At 34.5% G+C, this 19,425-nt stretch overlaps 1 protein-coding gene across 5 annotated transcripts in view; it reads left to right on the top strand.

The window, feature by feature from the left end:
- Positions 1-19,425, top strand: part of RapGAP1 (Rap GTPase activating protein 1) — a 276,369-nt gene that overhangs the window by 185,883 nt on the left and 71,061 nt on the right. The window contains exon 1 of one of the 5 annotated variants that reach the window (XM_076124618.1): positions 6,324-7,184. The exons of the other annotated variants lie outside the window; for them this stretch is intronic. Within the exon in view, the coding sequence (XP_075980733.1) occupies positions 6,957-7,184 (228 nt within the window). The 5' untranslated portion in view covers positions 6,324-6,956. Of the gene's footprint in view, positions 1-6,323; positions 7,185-19,425 lie in introns of those variants that run through there. 5 annotated transcript variants of the gene reach the window in all.

The following is a 19,425-nucleotide window of genomic DNA, read 5'->3' as shown; positions in this document are numbered from 1 at the left end:
CAAGGTTAGAAATATATAAGTTCGAGATAAAATCTACTGCACGAACAAAATATTCGTGTGACTCACAGATAGTTGTGTCAGATATTACTTAAACTTAAGTTTGTCTGTAAAGAAAGATTTTTTTAGCTGTGCAGGTATATACTATAAGAATAAGAGCACTACTTAATGCGTAAGCTGGTAATGGATCTATGTTTGTTACTCTTACGTTCCAAAAGTACTGTATCAATTTTGATGAAACTTTACCCACAGATATACTAGTATCTGAAATTAACATTTACGACAGTTTTGACTAGAAGTGTCTTTCCTCGCAAGTGAAGCCGCAAGGAGAAGCTAGTATAAAATAAGAACAAGATTTGCATACTTCAAAAATTTTCTAAAGAGTAATTTCGATGAGAGTATTCGATTGGAAAGTGCGTACTCAATCGTTCCTTTAAGCTCAATTGAATAGTTTTCAAGTGCTAATTTCAAGGAGATTCTACTTCAGATACTTACTATTGTATTTGAGTTGAGTGAGTTGTAAGTACGTACTTCAGAATGTATTAGATATCTTAAACGCGCTTATTAATTAGTAATTTTATGAACTTTTGCAAGACTTACAATAGTATAGAAATTATTTTCTTTGTTGAAGTATTACTTACTTTTTAAATATTCATGTTAACTTTGCTAGCATAAACTTCTGAATATTAATCACGAAATAGTACATGAGGGTTATGATACTTCCTATTAGTAAAAGAGTATTCGAAATTCGGCCAGCAATTCTGAAGATTAGCGCATTCAAACAAATTATATTTTGAGCTTTATAAAATCAGAGCATAGTTTCGATTTATCGCATAAAAAATGACGAAAGTTACTGGCAACCAACCGATCTGTTTATCAGATTAAAAAGGTTATGCACAAACTAGTTCGTGAAGACGTGAGCCAAATGCGAAAAGCCAACGATACGGCTTCCAGCTGTTATTTCATGTGCACTCGATATAAAGATGAGAAAGTGTGTCATAAATCGGCTGTGAATGAAAAATTGTGGAGTTTTATCGAGAAAACGTAGAGATAAAGTAAGCTTTAGAATTGAACGAGTTCGGTTTAATATTGATACGCCATAAGAATAAAAATGTAGAATCTTCCTTTGTTCTTTTAAAAGTTAGGTATGCTTAACAAAATAATAGTAGTCTCTATACGATTTTTAATGTTTCTCCTAAATGAGAATGATGTTATAATAATTGATTATACCTTTTAGAACTTGCAAATAGTCAATTTTAAATGTTAATAACCAAAAACATAGTTCTCAAGAAAAAAATCCAGCAATAGTCCATTCCACCATAGTTTGAAAGGGCAGCGATAATACATTTCTAGTCCCAATTATACGACGTTTAAACAAATAAACAGACATCATTTTAAATTCGATAGCTTTGAAGCGGCTTCCGTTTATGCCTCCGAAACGATCAGGGCTTCTATTTCGCACGGATTTTCACACTGCCATACATCAAAGCGCCGCAGGTAAGCTGGCGAGTGTATCAAATCGCTGTATTTAGGAAGGTAAAGCTGCGAACGAAATGCATCAACGCACACACTCGTCTGTTGCACACTTATGTGGCATTCCCGACAGGAATGAGACGTTAATATACTGCTGTGGCAGAATTTAAATGTCGGTAAGCGATTAATGTGTTTTTGAACGTTTACGTACGGTTTATTCTAAACTAGCTGACCCGCGCAACTTCGCTTGCGTCCTATAAGGGAGAATGGGTGAAATTTTTCCCCGTTTTTGTAACATTAATTACTGGTACTCTGCTCCTTTTGGTCGTAGCGTGATGATATATAGCCTATGTCCTTTCTCGGGTATCAAAATATCTCCATACCAAATTTCATGCAAATTGGTTCGGTAGTTAAGGCGTGATTGAGTAGCAGACAGACAGACAGAGTTACTTTTGCATTTATAATATTAGTATGGAGTATGGAGGATTTATGTACTTCCAGTCAACACGGTTTTATAATAATTTTATATAAACAAAGCCATTCAACGTTTTGATTTTGTAATAACAAACCCTTGCTGATTAATAAGGGTTGTGAAATCCCATGGAAGGGTTGAAATACGGGGTTTTTTAGAAATGTTTTTTAATCAATTTATTTAGCGGGTTTTTTGTTGTTTTGCTTTTTTTGAAAGTGATAAAACACAATGTTTGTACCTAGTAATATTATCAAAATTCAAATTCAAAATTATTTATTGCAACAAACATGGTTCAGAGTTCTTATTTATAATACAGTTTCACATATTTGGCCGTTATAGGGACGCTGCCCCCGCCGCCGCGGCCGGCCCGTACCGTGCCTCAATACTATAACGTGATATCTCCTAAACTATATGTCTAAATAACACACTGTAAACTGCAAAAATAATCTAAATTAAATGCTCGTGATGATGAACTTACTTATTTTGATAAGGATATATGTATTATTGGTTATATCACCAGTTAACCATCACCCAACGAATTAAATGTTTTTTTAATACAGAAAAGTAGTTTTTGTGACTTAAATAAAAAAGCTGGATATATGTCATCGCGGACTTTTTTGTAGAACTAATAAAGACCAATGTTTTTGCTATACATTGTTCTTACTTGTATCCAACGGTATAAGCGGCGCACGCACAAATGCAATCTTCAATTAGATTTTTTTTCTGACTTCTTGGACATAAATCGCTATAACTCAGCTAATATAGTTTCAATGTATTTCAATTATATATAAAAACCTGTCGGAGAAAATACTCTTTCTATTAATGAAAACCGCATCAAAATCCGTTGCGTAGTTTTAAAGTTTTATGCATACGAAGGGACTACAGACAAAATGGGCGACTTTGTTTTATACTATGTAGTGATAAAAGAAAATCGAATAGGCGGTTTGGTTGTATATTTCTAACCACGAAGCTATGTTTGTGTTTAAACAGTTACAAAGATTTGAAATTATGCTTAATCTACTTGTCCCGCGTCATAAACTGAAAATAGAGACCGTCGTAGTTGACAAATCTTTAAGTAGGTATTAGACATTTTAGGACGAGGAAAAGGTCAAACAAAAAATTTCGTATCGAGGTATGAGAGTAACGTACTATGTTCTTGTAGTCAATAAGGACGACTGTCGCTAACCAATCTTTAAAAGTCTACAGCAACAAGCTTAACACTCGGGTGACCACTAAACATACGACGAGAGAAAGACAGACTGCTAAGATAGTCATGGACGAGTTCAGCCGAGAGTGCACATAATAAGGGTTCTTGCTAACACGTAATGGTATACAAGATTTTATCGAATGCGTTGTTTCATTCTGTTTCATACACTTGGAAGTTGAGACTGTATCATATACATTGCATAAAACGCTTAGTAGGTACACAATTACACATACGTTGTTTTATCTTTTCAAATCAGAGTAAGGAATATACGAAATTATAGCATACGAAATTCAACTATTTTTTGTAGCACCAGTGGCGATCTTTTGCACTAAACTCTCCTGTCTTTATTCTAGTTGGCACAGTAGTTGGCACTTTAGTTTAGTAATGCTCATTAATGGAAGCAGCTTAACCTGGATTTGAGTATTTATGATCTCGATCCTTGGCTACCACAAGGCAGCCTATAATCTTGTCTGTGTTCGAGTGCGTCTTATCCTTTTCCCTCCTACATAACACTCACATACCCCCGGTTTCTAAAGTAAATTTAGCGTTTATCTATTCAATAGTGTTTAAGCTCATACAAAAATCATAGTTTGAATAGATAAACTACCGCCAAATGTGCCTCAGAAACTGTGCAATTGTCATATTCTTAATGGCTTTCGCTAGTACACCCAGTAAGTCATCATAGTCACGTGTGTTTTACGGCTTAACATCTGTTTGTTTTACATTTGTGGTCGAGGTGTGCAGGCTAACATTTCAGAAGCACACCTGCCACGGTCTAACGACCGTCAAATGAGGCGCATGCACTTGCATAAGTGATGCGTCGCTTGCGTAATCGTATAGCGTAGGGATGTGCAATCGGTTATGTTACAAGTCGATTTTAAAACAAGCCGATCGAAGTTAGCCAGTATTTAGCGGCTTAGATTAGCTTATTTCGTTTTAAAAGGATACTCGTGCACAGTAGTGACTGTAGAATGCTCTCATCTATGTATAAAGCAGATGTTATATAAACATGTATTCCGTATAAATATATTATACCCTATAGTTACAGTGCTGGTTTGAAGGTTTACTAGTTTCTCATTTCATTTAGTTGTACTGTTGATTAATAATTAAAAAATAACGAAATTGTTTTAATTCTACAATCATCGACGGAAATTAATTACTCCTAATTTACTATAATTAACAATATTTTTGAGCAAATTCGGTATTTCAAGCCACTAAGTTTCTCTTTCTGTACGAGCTTGCTCTGGACATTATTAACATTTATTTTAAGTACTCTTAACTTGAAATAAATATTCTGTCAAATTACTTCAATTATCTTTTTACATGTTTATCATTCAATAATCTTTTATTTATCGACAGAGACGTTGAACAACACTATCAAACGTGATCTTGGGTATGCAAAATCGCATCCCAAGCCGATTCTCTGTGCCTATTCACGTCTGTTACCGTGTACTGAATGAATCTAGGTTCATCTATGCATATTCCTGTACTGTTTACCTACTAAATACTCTGAATTATTACCGCACACACTAATTATAAATAAATGATGCAGCTTTTATAATTAATATTTGTTTGTTAATTGTTTGTGAGTACAATTTTAATTATGTCATGCGTGAAATTTATCGTGATTTTATTGAAGTATACCAGGAATGAAAATAATTAAATTATGGAGAATTTACACATTTATTTTGATAATTATTTGCATGTCTCGATTAATTATAATCCCACGGGATGATATTATTAAAAATAGTTCCTGTTATTCAGTGCCATCAGTGTTTGCTTACCAATTAAAATTTTATGAATGTATTATTTCGAATATGCCAACCGAATTGGAATAACTGTTGTTACAAAGGGCATGATGTTGTTTTATCAATATCAAAGTACCGCATAGTGGTTGCCGGGACCTCCCAAATATCGTGTTGTTGCCGAAAAACAATGTTTTTATGTGCTGTTCCAGTAATGTGACCTTTTTTGCGTTAAAAACTATCTTTGTAATATTCTGGTGGATGGGACGCCCCGTGGTTAGCCAAATGTTTTAACAGAACCACATGATGTGACGAGGAAACGCAATTTGCGCATGCAATCAGATTTGAGGTTACAATTATGAACTCCAGACTTATTTATTGCGATTCGCTGGAACAAGTAGAACTTATTTGTTTCATTGTTCTGCTTTATGTGTCACGCATAACTGTTCTATTTAATGATGCAAGAATTGTTTACGTAAATTATTATAAGCGATTACTTAACTTGTTTCCTGCGCTATATAAGTGAAAATTTCCTGACATGCAAAAAAATATGCGTAAAGCGTAATACTTTTTTGATCGTAAGATGATTGACAATCCGCACCACATCCTTCCTTTATTAATAAGGTATCGGCATCCGTCTTACGAGTGTTTGGCTTCGGAAGTAGTTGGGTAGAAGTAGACGGCACCTGTTGGTCATTTGTTCCCTTCGAAGCTTGAGGGTAGCGTGATGTGGACGGTTACTCCCGGATGTTCCCACGCAAACGCATCCACGCCTAAATTCATCGTTTGCAACGTGCACTTGCATGGGAACGGACAATTATAATGTTTTATTTATTTGTGTTAATTCTGACTTACTTAAATACATTCTGCTAAAGTTGTTGCTGTTGACATTTAAGGAGTAATAAAATGTTATATTCTTGTTCGAAGACGCAGCAAAATTATAATAGTAAACAAATAATAATCATATTACTAAGTAATTATAAATACCTATTATATAATTCTAATAATTGCTAATCAGTTTCGAGTATTTAAACTGCAATAATTATAAATAGTTTCCGCACATTGTTTGCTGATTTCGCTTCAACTCAAGCCCTTATATTTTGAACGCGTTTCTGCTTTTATTAACCTTGAATGTGTGAGATAGTACCTCCATATTTATATAACTTTCTATTGTTATAATTAATCTAGTGCTGTACCATTTTTCTACAAGTTGAATGTCGCATGGCACAATAGAAAATCGCATTAGAAACGTTTGAAAAGTTTTTGTTGTCTTCTCCGGCTGTTACATTCACCTGTCTTGTCTCCATACATCAGAATCTGAAGGCTGATCTCACTACTTGTCCCTGTCTGCATTGCAACAAATATGCAGTAAAGAAAGAGACGTCGTTCTTCAACGCGCCTTTGCCGACAGAAGCATGTGGCACGCGCCGCTCCATTCGGGTTCCGAACGCAAACCGGTGTGGACGTAATGTTGTCTTCGATATTCTAACAACCGCGCTACGATCGTGTTTTGACAACTCCAACATTTGAACTTCTAATATTTGGAGAAGTGTTTGCATTTATTATAGCCTCTTCCTGAACTTTTTGCACGTGTGTTGACTGTGTTCTGTGTGAGAGAAAAGTTTGGACGTTATTTGGCAAATCTGTGAATAATTAAGACTGCGATAGTGTTAAAGTTTTGGTGGATAACCAGCAGCGAAAGAAGCATATTATAACCTACATCCAGGGCGCGACGAAGACGCGACCAAGTGAAAGTTTAAAACCTTCTGTTTTTCTGACTGTGTTTGGACTCTCAAAGCCATTTAGGGGACATTCCGACGTGCAGAGGATCGTTTAAGAGTTTTCTTTTATAGCTAAAGGAATAATTGAAAAACTTCCGGGCGCTTATGGGAAAGATCGCAGCTGGGTGACCCGAAAACTGTAATAAAAATAAACGATTTACTGGAAGATTTATATCGTCTTTGAAGTTCGATATCTTAGGATGATTAATAGTGCGTGTGTCGTGAGGATGCATTTTGGGAAGCCTGAATAGATAGTGGCTGCGATTTATTTTTCTGGCTTTATGAGGGAGAGAAGGTCGTTGCCGATTAGTAGCGAAGTGGCGTTAAAGAATGAGAAAGATGGAACTGGGAAGTTGGTGGTGAACTCTGTTATTTGTGGTGTGGTGGATGAACTGTCTAACGGAAGGACTGGGAGACGGGGCTCGTGGGTACGTCACGCAGTCATGGGGGTGCTCAGGTGGAAAGACCTGACAGGAGTCAGAACCAGCACACCTACAGAACAAAAAGAGGTTGGTATCATGCCACTAAACTATCTTTCTCATCATTGAACTGCAAGTTTCATACACTCATGAAACTATCTATTTCTAAATAAATGGTAGTTTCTTACATGTAGTAGTGGTACAATGTAAAATATAATTGTTTAGCCGGTCCATTAGTAACCATTACGTCATTGATGATGTTATCTAGTTATGATTGGTCGTTAGTAAATTATACTTAGTTCATTGTGGACGTGTAATCAAATAATAAATTATCCTATAGAAGGGTTCGATAGCGTTTATCTTTGTATTGACTTTTATGATATTTTTAGATATTCTCATCGTAAATGGTGCATTTATAAATCATGTAACACTGATTGAAGTAATTGGCCCCATTTTGTGTTGATAACTGGCTGGAATAAGATGATATCGCAATTATCATTTACTGTACCTGTTTTTGTGACAATCACAACACCGATTAACTTTATAGCTTTCTAGTTTCTGAACCTCATATTGCAAGACTTTCTTCTTATAAATGTATAGAACTGTCCTTCATTTAATACGCATGAAGCTAGATTTATCAGCAAACATAAATTATATAATAACTAATAAACTATCCCATTGACCCGAGAAGATAACGTTGTTTATACCTACAAAGAACATCCGCTTTTCCTCAAAGAAAGGAGACATAATATTCATTCGTATCTTAAGAGATATGTCTGCTTATCTTAGTAGGTAAGTACGTACATAATCTTATTGCTATATGAAACCACATTTGCAGAATATAAAAGTAGAAAAGTGCAGTTACGATGTTCTTGGCTGTTCTCTATGATATACTATATTCGCGTTTACGTTACCCAAGAGATGGTCTTCTCTACGCCTAGACAAAATCATAAATATTATATCATAACACAGTATTAGTTCGGTAACAAGAAATATTCCAACTTGCGGGAGAACTTGTTAGTTTGTTAGTAAACATATTATTTTCTTTGTGTGACTAAACGATGAATCCATATTTTATGTGTTACCCCATAAACAAAAGAATCATAACATTTTTTCCTCAATACACATCCTTAATACGTAAGTTGACCAACTCATTGAAAATAATGCTAGCGATTTTTATTAACATTCATACGGGTTCATGATTCACACATTATGTAAATAGGTGACGAACAGAAAACTTGTCTGGCTGAACAAAACGCCTTTGCCAAATTATCGGCTCTGTGAAAAATGTCCGCCGGTGTCATCGTGTTTTTGAACGAATAACGGTAGCCTCGTTGCGCAACTAAGTGTACCAGGTCAATGTTTTAGCTGATTCTGAATGTCGAATTGATTAGAATTTATGGTTTATTTTTTTTAATTCTACCGCTAATACAGAATTTTTATGAAGCCTTTGAGTTCTAAGTTATTCTTGTTATGAAACATAATCTGTATTCGAATGCATTAAGAAACCATTGGTTCTGGTCTAAGTTATAATAGCGTACAAGTGAGTCAATCTAAACAACCCTAAATGAACATTGATGAGCACAGATAATTGTTATGGCAATTATTTATCATTATAACGTTATTATCATTAACTAACGTGTTCATCATTCATAACGATAGTCAACTTCAAGTTCAGAAGTAATTAGACTTTGTTTATTTGTGCCGACTGTTAGTACCAACCGTCTCGTGTGTTAACTCTACGCTAAACAATTTTCAATAGTTCTAAAATGGCACATAACTTTCATCCAAAATTAAAATTCTGTTCATACGATTTTAGCCCCTTTTTAGGAAGAGATAAGCAAAAAAAAAAAATAGAAAACTGGGATAAAGCAATTCAAATTCCTCTGCTCACTTTTTTTAATTTAAATACGAACTATGCAGTAACCATGTTATATTGAATCATATCAATTATTATATCAGACATTTCCAATTAACCTGCTTGTGTCTATAATTAGCAATCGATACTAATTAATCGTATTACCTACAAAATACCAACATGAAGAGATAAGCACTATATTGATATACCTACTCATAGCTCAGTTTAGCTAAACGGAAGTATCCTATAATCCAACATAATTTGCTATAATGTTTCTTTATTGTTATTTCAATGTCTTCAGATAAATACATTGTTATTTCGATTATATCTGAGGAAAGACCTTTCATAAGGCTTAGAGAATAAGATAATCTTATCATTCAAGGAAATTTTATAAGTTATCTCAATTGACCTAATCTTTGGCATTTCGTTATCCAAGTTACCGAGGTCTGATGACAGTCATTTTCGATAAAATTCTTTTATCCTTCAAGTTGGACACGTTACCAGCGAAAAATAAACAAGTAAAAGTTTACCATGCCTTTAAAACGAATATTGTACACTACCAAAAAAATAAGTTTTGGTTTGCAAACAAAATGGTGATATTTCTTTACACAAACTTAAGATCTATCTCTAAACGAGAATATCAGATCAAAACAATTATCCACAATATCAATAACATTTCTCATAGTTGAATTTAATAATGTAACAGATCCATTTCAGGGTTAATTTCCAACGGGCCGTATTTCAAATGCGCTAATCCCCGCTGACTGCACACAAATGTAACCCGGTAATAGAAATATTTATTATTTAAACGTATATGGTCTGTTAAGCTGGAGAACGCTTGCCAGGTGCTATTTTCCCTGACGTCGGTTCAACCGAGGTTTCCTAATGAAAAATTACAGCCTTCCCTTAGACTTAATAAGCGAATGGACGCGAAGATTTATTGAGCGGAACAACCTCTTCAGATGTAACAATTTGGTATTTTATTTTTCGGAAAATTGTGTGCTTTTATAGTCAATAGAGATTAGTAGAGAATTTTCTATGCAAATTGAGTCGACTCTAAAGATAATAACGTAAATTTGCGCCTTTATTTTAACAAGCTTATTTGAATTATTATCAGCCGCCAAAATTGTTTACAAAAACTCTGCCGGCTATTTCATTCTAAAACGTAGTTCCTGTCAATTTCCTGTATTATTCATTATCATTCATACTTATGATACGCCGGCATAATTAGCAGAAACTCAAACATTACACACAACAGACAGCGTTATCTCAATTCTGAATCATAATACAGACGTAATCAGTACCTAGTTGATAAGTTCGCGTGAAAGTACTGCACATTACTATTCCATTGAGAGCTACCTTTACTGAAAGTGAATAAGACCATCTTTATAGCAGCAATGTATTTAAAGTTCTAAATAAAACACGCATTGACGTCACAGCGAATGCGTTGCATAATAATCTAAAAGATAACATCATAATTACGTTCAGTAAATTAAAAAAGTAACACTTAATTCTAAGAAAAAAATCGCGTTATGTGTGCAAGTCTAAAATACAGTTCTTTTAACACCTAGACGTAATTTCCGCAAAAGTATATTGCTAGTGGACAATCACACAAAGACTATCTAAAACTCTCACAAAGTTTCACGATCTTTCTTTCACGGTAGACGCGAGTTAGTAGGTACTAGTTCTAAAATGGCACCACTATTTTACTTTCAAACGAATGTCCGGTTTTGTTCCCCGACCTTGAGTATGCAAAGAATACGTTCCGAGTATCTTTCGATCTAAGTGATTCAGTGTGGTCCGATGTTTGTATAATTTATCTACTTGAAACAACCAGTTCTTTGTATTTTATTGTGAAAACGAAATAAACTGAACACTTTGAGATCATGTTTCCAAGAAAACGCTCCGACACCTGAATTTCAACTGTAGTAGATTAGTCTGAAGTAATTCTCACTAACTGTATTAAGTGCGAACTCTTGTTTATCTCCGAGGGTTTATACAAAGCTTATGCGATTAATATAAAACTTCAACAACAAGCTTACGGTTCATCGGTCAAAACAGCCGTAAGAGACTTACGACACTGGGGATTTCTGCTAAGAATAAATGTCGTACAGGAATATTTTTTTCTTGGTAATACATAATAATGTATTATCATTAACCTATTTTAGAAATAAACGCAGCTTCAATGAATCATAAATAAACAATGATTTTGCGCGCATACCTCAATACAATGCGACCTACTTCAGTAGTTCGTGTGCCGACGTGACACATTAATTCAGTGCTAAATATTATGCAGATTCGGAGAGATCAAAGCGTTGACGTCACTGAAACGAAAGAGGTCGTAGCAAAAATCAAGCTCTGCTTTAGCATATATCGTCGGATATATCCCACTCCAATTACTCTCGCGTACAATTTTACTCTCGCACAGGATATTACTAGGGTCATCACGTACACACTTCTTGCAATAAAAAAGGTTCTAATTAAAGAAGTACGTTGTGCTCGGTAATTAATATGTATTGCCGGGTCTGCGGTACATTCGGATTTTGAATTAGCGAAGAATAAATTAATGTTAAATAACATTAGCAAATTCTTTGTTCTCCTTGACCTTAAATTAGTTGCGGCGATAATCTGTGACTGATGATAATTTAGTCAAAATATTTTCTGCGGAATATTTTTAGCTGCGCTATGTCTTCGAACAAAAGATGATAAAGAAAACAAGTTTATTAGAATGTGTATTAAAAATGTAACGATGTCTGATAACAGCGAGTAGCGATTACATACAGACAGATAAAACTTTCTTATTAGATAAAATCGTTAGTTTCAATGCGCTTGCGTCACTGATACGACAATACATATTCAAGTGTGAATTACAATATGACAAATCATTTTCACATTTCTTGGGATTTCCCATTGTCAAATGAAACGACCGAATCGAATTTGAACGTGTCGCCAAACATTTTATGTAGTTCCGTTTATCGTTAACTGACGTTTGAGCATTTAGCTGTAAGTGCTTCTAACGGTGGTTTTAGATGTCTCCTTGACAGCCGGAACTGACAAGTCTTCAACGTGACTGAATCTATTTTCACATTACAATAGTAGCATACTTAAATTAGATTGTAAATTGCAAAATTTAATTAAGAATCACTGCATAAATTTACCTTTTTTTACAATTTCGCACCGACGCTTTAAAATGACATCTGCTCATGTGCATGTGCTTATATGATATTATGTTAGGTCGGGGAAAAAGTCTTTTCGCATTATAGTATGTATAAACTTGTAATAAAATCTCTTTTGATTCAAGAATCACAAATGAGTATACGGTTCATTAGGTTTCTTTCAGTGAGGTCGTGAGGAACCCGAATATCGAGTTTTTTTGTGTAGAGAAAAGATTTTATTACAAGTTCATACATACTATAATGCGAAAAGACTTTTTCCCCGACCTAATATTACGGACAACCTTTAATAGTGTTTCCCATGTTTTGTTCCAACATGTTATCATCACTTGTTTCTGCCCGTCAGCCCTCGACTTATTACCTCACACGAGATGAATCTGACACATCAGGATGAGATTGTATTAGCACATGCCATCCCTTTCACTCCTTGCATAATATAAAGTGTCTTTTATTAGTCACCCTGACTTTTATGGTGCATTCGCTCCAGAAACACCATAATATTGTGTTAGGAAATGTTGTTTATTTGTGTGTTCTTTATACAAATTATGGGGCGTGTATTGTATGAGATCTGCCTGTTTATAAGGGAAGATATTTGGAGCCTTATTTATGGAAGATATTTGGTGATTCCGATTGATTTTCTGTTATTATATATTTGTTTTGACTTAGATATTGTTGTTATTTGGTTCTAAACCTATACATGGTTGTTAAATGCACCTGTACGAGACCAATATAATTATTTTACTACATTAGATTACGGCGCTAATCGGTGATTGATTGCCCATGATGTTTGATCTTAATACCCTATTCTGAATATTACTTATTCTCATTTTGATAAATGAAACTTCCATTCAAGTGATATTATCGTAAAATATATAAGTCATTTAAAAAAATAATTATTAAAGTAATGTTCCCGTACAATAAAGCATTTTATTACAATAATTAACGCCAGCGTATCGCCAACTCGATGAAATATACCTCCATTATAAGTCATAACACAAAGGAACAATATGTGAGCTATTTCTTGGTAAGTCTCCAGGTCAGTATTTTCAGTTAGTTTGCCGCAAATGCTTGGGAACGGTCCACCTTACTTTGTACTGCATTATGACAACTGCAGTTCGAGAATAAGGTCAATGTGTGCTATTTAAAATTTGGAAGCTTCACTACACTTTTTATTCAGCATTTGCGGAATATTATACTAGACGGTGCTGTTCCGATTGGAAATTGCACAGAGTATGTAGGTCAAATCGCTTTGCAGTCTTTCTAAAAGTTTTAAATAAGAGCACAGATTTTAAATGCAAATGTTTTAAATATACTAGAGAATAGAACATAATTCAGTGTAGATTTTGTTAATCGGCTTTGGTTGGCACGGATCTATTGAGGTTTCAGTAATTACCTAGCGGCGAGCGAAACACGTGAACGTCTATTAAAACAATCAACGTTGCTACTGAAAATAAACACAAACGCAAATCTCGTTTACTAACATAATAATTTGATTCATACAGACTCATGGCTATTTCGTTGCGTTACGACGGAAATGTCCCACATGCTACGTTTAGTTTAAATGACCTAAGAGTTGATACAATGTTTTGGATGGAAAGCCACTGGTGTGCGGGATGTAGGAACAATAAAGTTGTAACCTAGTTTATGCGTACGGGTTTGCTCGCATGGTTTGTTGATCAGCTTTCAAACTTCTTGTTTAAACATACTTGTTTATTTCATTGAATGGTTGCAGCCTGTTTTCATGCTATGTCATGCAAACGGGAGCAACTTACTTCCCATAACACAAAGTTAAGACTCTGTTCTTTTGCATTAAGCCAATTCTACAACTTAAGAAGTAACAGACATGCAGGCAGACGGAAAGCGTCTGGTGTTTTATTTTATCACGAGACTAATGAAACGTGACGATAATGCGTTGCGCAATGTGACCGAACCCTTAGTTGGCAATCTGACAACTATTTCACGGCATTTGTGCCGCGTTGTCAACCCGGTCAGTGGCTTGCTTTTCAACTTTATAACTAGGAAGATATTAGTTTAATACAAATATTCCGCTAAACGCTACGATATTTAATTATAACAGCTTCTCAGAAAACTGACTTGCATTTCTATTCATGATGACGTGTTTCCGCAATAAATTGAGAGATGAAAACCAATAGTATAATTCTCGTTTCCTTTACATCAAGTCTATATTAGACCTGAGTCTTTCGAAATTCTGTAGCACTACGGTTGTAATACAATTTTAGTAGTAAGTTATGGCTCTATTACGAAGACATTGTCAGTCATTTGTGTTTATGACAGCTCTATCAGACAGCCTTACGTGTTCTTACGAATCTATTAAATTCTGTAACAATGTGTTGTTACGTTAACATTACGCTAACATTTGAAGAAATGTAGTATAATAGTATTTCGTAAATATTGATTGCTTTCGTCACAGTACGTTCGTTGTCACGGTGTGTTAGTGGGGAATTTCTTTAAGATTGGTCGCGGGCATTCTGTATGCAATGTAATTAGGTCATGTGTCAGTTAAACTCTGTACTTATTTAAGTGCATTTTGTCGACGAAGTAACTTTTCGGACGCCAATTATGTGAATTTTTAAAATGATGCTTTTAACAGATTACTTTTGATGATATTGGAGAGTTGAGAAATGTACCTTAAATTTGATATGCAGAAGTTGCAAGATAGGGTCGAAGTGTCAGTACTACTGTCCGATAGATGTATAGATAAGGACGCTTTGACGCTTAATAAGCGACATTTTCTAGTCAAATGTGAGATTACCATCATCATTACGAACCCATTACTGTATACGACCACGGGTTCTAAGAACGAGAGGGTTCAAATTAAGGTTAGCATTACCATAGATGTTTTTGCAACATGAAAGTTGCACTTTCCGCTCCACGAGGTATCTTTGTATCCTACATGTGGTCAATCATCTGTGTCCCTAATCTAAGGAGGTAAACGCACGCGCGTAAATGGAATAAAAACTTTCGATAACATTGACAGTAGATGATGAATGGTAGGGACTTGACGACGCGGTTTTACGAGTTATAAATCAAACGTTCGTCTCCCGTTCGTGTTTATGTTTTGTTCTAAGACACGTGTGTTCTTAGTTGTAGAGTATAAGGATGAAAATCGCGTGGCTAGATTGTAGAATATCCTTTGTTCTGTACTGTTTTTCTTTTAGTGCGGAAGAATGAAACATAAAGAAGTTACTTCTTCAACACTATCTACTTTTTTGGTGACAGAATAAGCAAAATATTCCAATGCAACATCATTTGTAGAGCACAAATTATGGCTGTTATTTAAACTTATGTCAGGATATTACGGTTACTTTTGTATTGTGGTAATCGTAATAAAACATCGTCATTCCACAACCCAATTCCTGATTACAAATCAAATAAATCACAGTACACGATTAAAATCCGTTACATATATGGAACGTACTGGCAATTCTCTACACAAATGGACCATGTCGAATGATACGTGGTACAACGGTGTTTCTGTTAGTCTTCGAGCATTTATTGGTCGTCACGAGTTTCGTGCCGTGTCTGATGTTGGCGGACTCAGCATTATGCCGTGTCCGTGTAACTGTTGAGTGCACGTGTGTCCTGATCTTTATGTAGGATTGTTTAGGTTTTTGTTTTAGAGTACTGACTGTCTTGGTCAGCTAATAAAAGAAAAAATATATCGCGACGAAATGAGAACCTCCTCCTTTTTTTGAAGTCGGTTAAAAAGACTAACCCCCGACTTCTGAGGTACATGTAGCGGTAGTTTGTCTATTCAATAGCGTTAAAACTCATACAGAAAAAACGCTATTGAAAAGATAAACTACCGCTAAATGTACCTCAGAAACCGGGGATAAATGCCTTTAGAAACAGTAGACATAGAGTTAGTCTATTTCAAAGGAAGATGTACAAGGCACGAAATGTGCTTTAACAACTTGATTGTTTTCTATATTCAAAAATGTTGTGTGCATTTGTGAAATAGACGTATTTTGGAAATTATTCCTTTGGTACTTTTAACTTCGGGAAACATCGTGCCACTTCGGGCTGCTTCGGCTAAATATACTGCAGTGACATTTAAAACTAAGTTTGCTTCAGTTGTTTATGCAGCCTTAACATTTTTCGCAATATTAAACACATTTCTTCCAAGAAACAGTTTTAGAAAATATATTTAAAACATGAATTATGCCGTATACGGTTGGGAAAATAGAGTTTTCAAGTCTTTGCTATGTAGAGCTTATCACAGCTGGGCTTAGTGGGAAAACTAAATTGTGAAAAATGTAAGAAGTTTTAAAGCCTGTGAAATACATTTAGCAATAATTATTTAAACGTAGTCTTACTAACAAAGTTTATATTTGCAGTAGACTTCGTTCCTGTACACTCAAAACTCTACCACTTCATTAGAAAATCCTATAAACTACTAAACAAACTGAACAAAGACCTCATTAAGAGCTCAATAAAATTCTACCCTCAAGTATCGAACAACAATAGAAAACGCGAAAACGATCAAACGAGTAAAAGTAAAACCAATAGCGAAATGCTCGGAGCACCCTAATAGTCAGTTCGGTCAAATCTCGAACTTGCCAAAGCACTCTTATCGAATGTTCTCGAAACTTTAAACTAAAAGCAATACAAGCTTCCCTTGAATTTTCCCCCTTTGTACTGTCACAAAGCAACGCTTTCCGATGGCATTACACAACTTTTGATGTTGATTGTTGAAAAGTTTTGATTCCTTAAGTCTTTTGGGTTACGTCGTACGACAGGGTGAAGCGGCTATTTGTTCGTTCATTAATTAATTTGTTGATAGATAATTGACGGTTTATTATAAAGTGTCAAGAATATCAACATCCAGACTTTTGTATAAAGAGATTTTAAATACCGGGAATATTTCAGATTATGATTTCTTTTGATCTATTTTGTTAAACATTTCTCGGTATTCTCTCTCTGACCTTAAAGTCGCTTTTAACTTAAGATACGGCTTCATTTGCTTGATAAAGTTTTATATTACATAATTTTAAGAAATGTTTGACATTATAAGGCAGTAGGCACCGATAGTCTAAAAATATATACAACATTTGCGTATCATTTCTTAAGGATATTTAGCTACATTAAATTATACTATAAATAAGTAAACAAAAGGGACACAAACAAAAACAAACGAAAGTTTATATAACTCGCATCATTAGAAGCTATAAAGCTTACCGAAAATTGTTTTGTCCCAGGAATTTAATAAAAGTAATGCAAGGCGGCAATTTTTTATCAAAATTGGTTGTGAAAACTCTTAAGTTTATAATGTTACATAAATCTTGTTACTGTTACGCAACTTGAAAAAAGTCTTTGTAGATTTAATGGCCTCCAATTAAGGCTACAATCCGATTTTGCTTTGGTAATATCCGTCGATTGGAAGCGTGTTAAACCGCGTGTTTCTAGTTATAAGGTTCACGTTGAAGTTTGTTATTGGCTTATAACAGATTTGTTACGATACAATTTGATTTTTATATCAAGAGCGTAACACTCGCTGATTGTTATTTTTAATTAACCAAAAATACCTTAGCTTTACGTACCGTAAGTCCGTAACCTCTTATTACACGAACTCTCCATTTAAAAATTCACTCAACCATGCGAGGTCACAGGTGCCATCCCCTGACCCCAAGTAAAAATATTCCCATACGCATTTAGTCCCAAATTCTAAACTAAAATGGCAATCACCTTCTATTTAATATTATAAACGAAATAAACGTAGCTACCTTTTTTATTACAAAGCCAGTGAAAGGGTAACTCGAAAAGTCAATGTCCGATAAAAACGATTCCATACAACAATAGCGTTCATATCAATACCCAATACATTACACGAAGTGGGTCATTGTATCACAATATTAGTATAATCTTAATGAAATTTCTTTCGTAACTGCGTACGCTACGCTTTCAAATGTGAAACTGATGGTTTTTACAACTCTTTAGTCATGCAAAACTAATTAGAGAGCTATTTCAAAGCAAGATCTGATCTATGAAAAACTACGTGGGAGTGAGTTTTCCAAAGAGTGAATACTTCTGTTTTTTAATAAAGAACATTGTCTTTTGGCATTGTAGCGCGACTCGCGTGCATTATTTTTGTGAATTCACATGGACTTTTTGTGGAGTTATGCTTTAATTGTTTTCGTTACGTGCGTCGAAAATTGAATTAATTTTAGAAATGAATTACATTGCAAACGACAAACTAGTAGATTTATTATTATTAAATTGACGTAAAAAATGATTGAATGGCGTCATTTCGTCTGTGACAAAAACGTACTATTGATGATAAATGTCCACTTTCTAAAACACCATGATTAATGCAAAATATTTGAATAGCTACATAAGTTCGTACACTTTCTCATAAACTAATGTTAGTCATATATTCAAAACTTAGTATATCTTGAACAGTGTACAGAATAAATTGTATCTATTTATATTATTATCTGCGTTGGGGGGACGATGCCCTTCAAAATTCTACTTATATCCAAGTAATTTATATGTACATTGAACTCAAAGTGCATCTTTAGCATACCTACTTAGTGAGCTGGCCATTATAATTAGAACTCTATCTTAGTACCGCCATTACCCTTCGCTAGATCGATTAGTCTGGACCACTAATTGTTATTGTGTTGGAGTACACAATACTTGGTTTTTACGATCGTAAGATATGACCAGAATTTGTCTTCTATTTACATGTAAACTTCTCTGAAAATAGCGTCAGTAAAGTTTAGATAAATTTATTAATAAAGTTTTATTCTAAAAGTTGACAAAATAAAGATATTTTGAACATAAAAGTTAGGGAATCATTTCAGTCGAGGGATAGTCCATTATAAGTTCGCCTCTCTATCGACTTCAAAACTTTTAGTGCTGAATTAGAACAATGTCAGAACTTTTTCATAGTTCAGCAAATTCTTAACTTGGCTCCAATTTTCGATTATTGATGACGGGTAAATAGCTTACAATAAAGTGTTTATAAACACTTATTTTTTGCCAGACAGTCTTAAATGTTACATGAATTAATGAGTTTACTTACTGATATTATTAGAATGTTTAATAATGAAGTATTATTAAATCAAAACTAAACAAGTTTCTTACCAGATATTTCTAGTAATTTCCAATGTTAGATGGCACATCCGTTATCGTGATATATTCATTCTAAATTAATATTTAAATGGCAACCTCACTTGCCGGAGCTAAAAATATCAGAAGTGCTTACTACATAAAGTCTATCCCTCTAATTCATAAACACACTATAAACGCATTTTAGTTATAAAACTACTATAATATG

The sequence above is a fragment of the Anticarsia gemmatalis genome, chromosome 16, assembly GCF_050436995.1.
Source record: "Anticarsia gemmatalis isolate Benzon Research Colony breed Stoneville strain chromosome 16, ilAntGemm2 primary, whole genome shotgun sequence".
In the NCBI taxonomy this organism is placed as follows: Eukaryota; Metazoa; Arthropoda; class Insecta; order Lepidoptera; family Erebidae; genus Anticarsia; species Anticarsia gemmatalis.
Note: the sequence above shows the minus strand (reverse complement) of the source record. Positions and strands in the feature narration are given on the sequence as shown.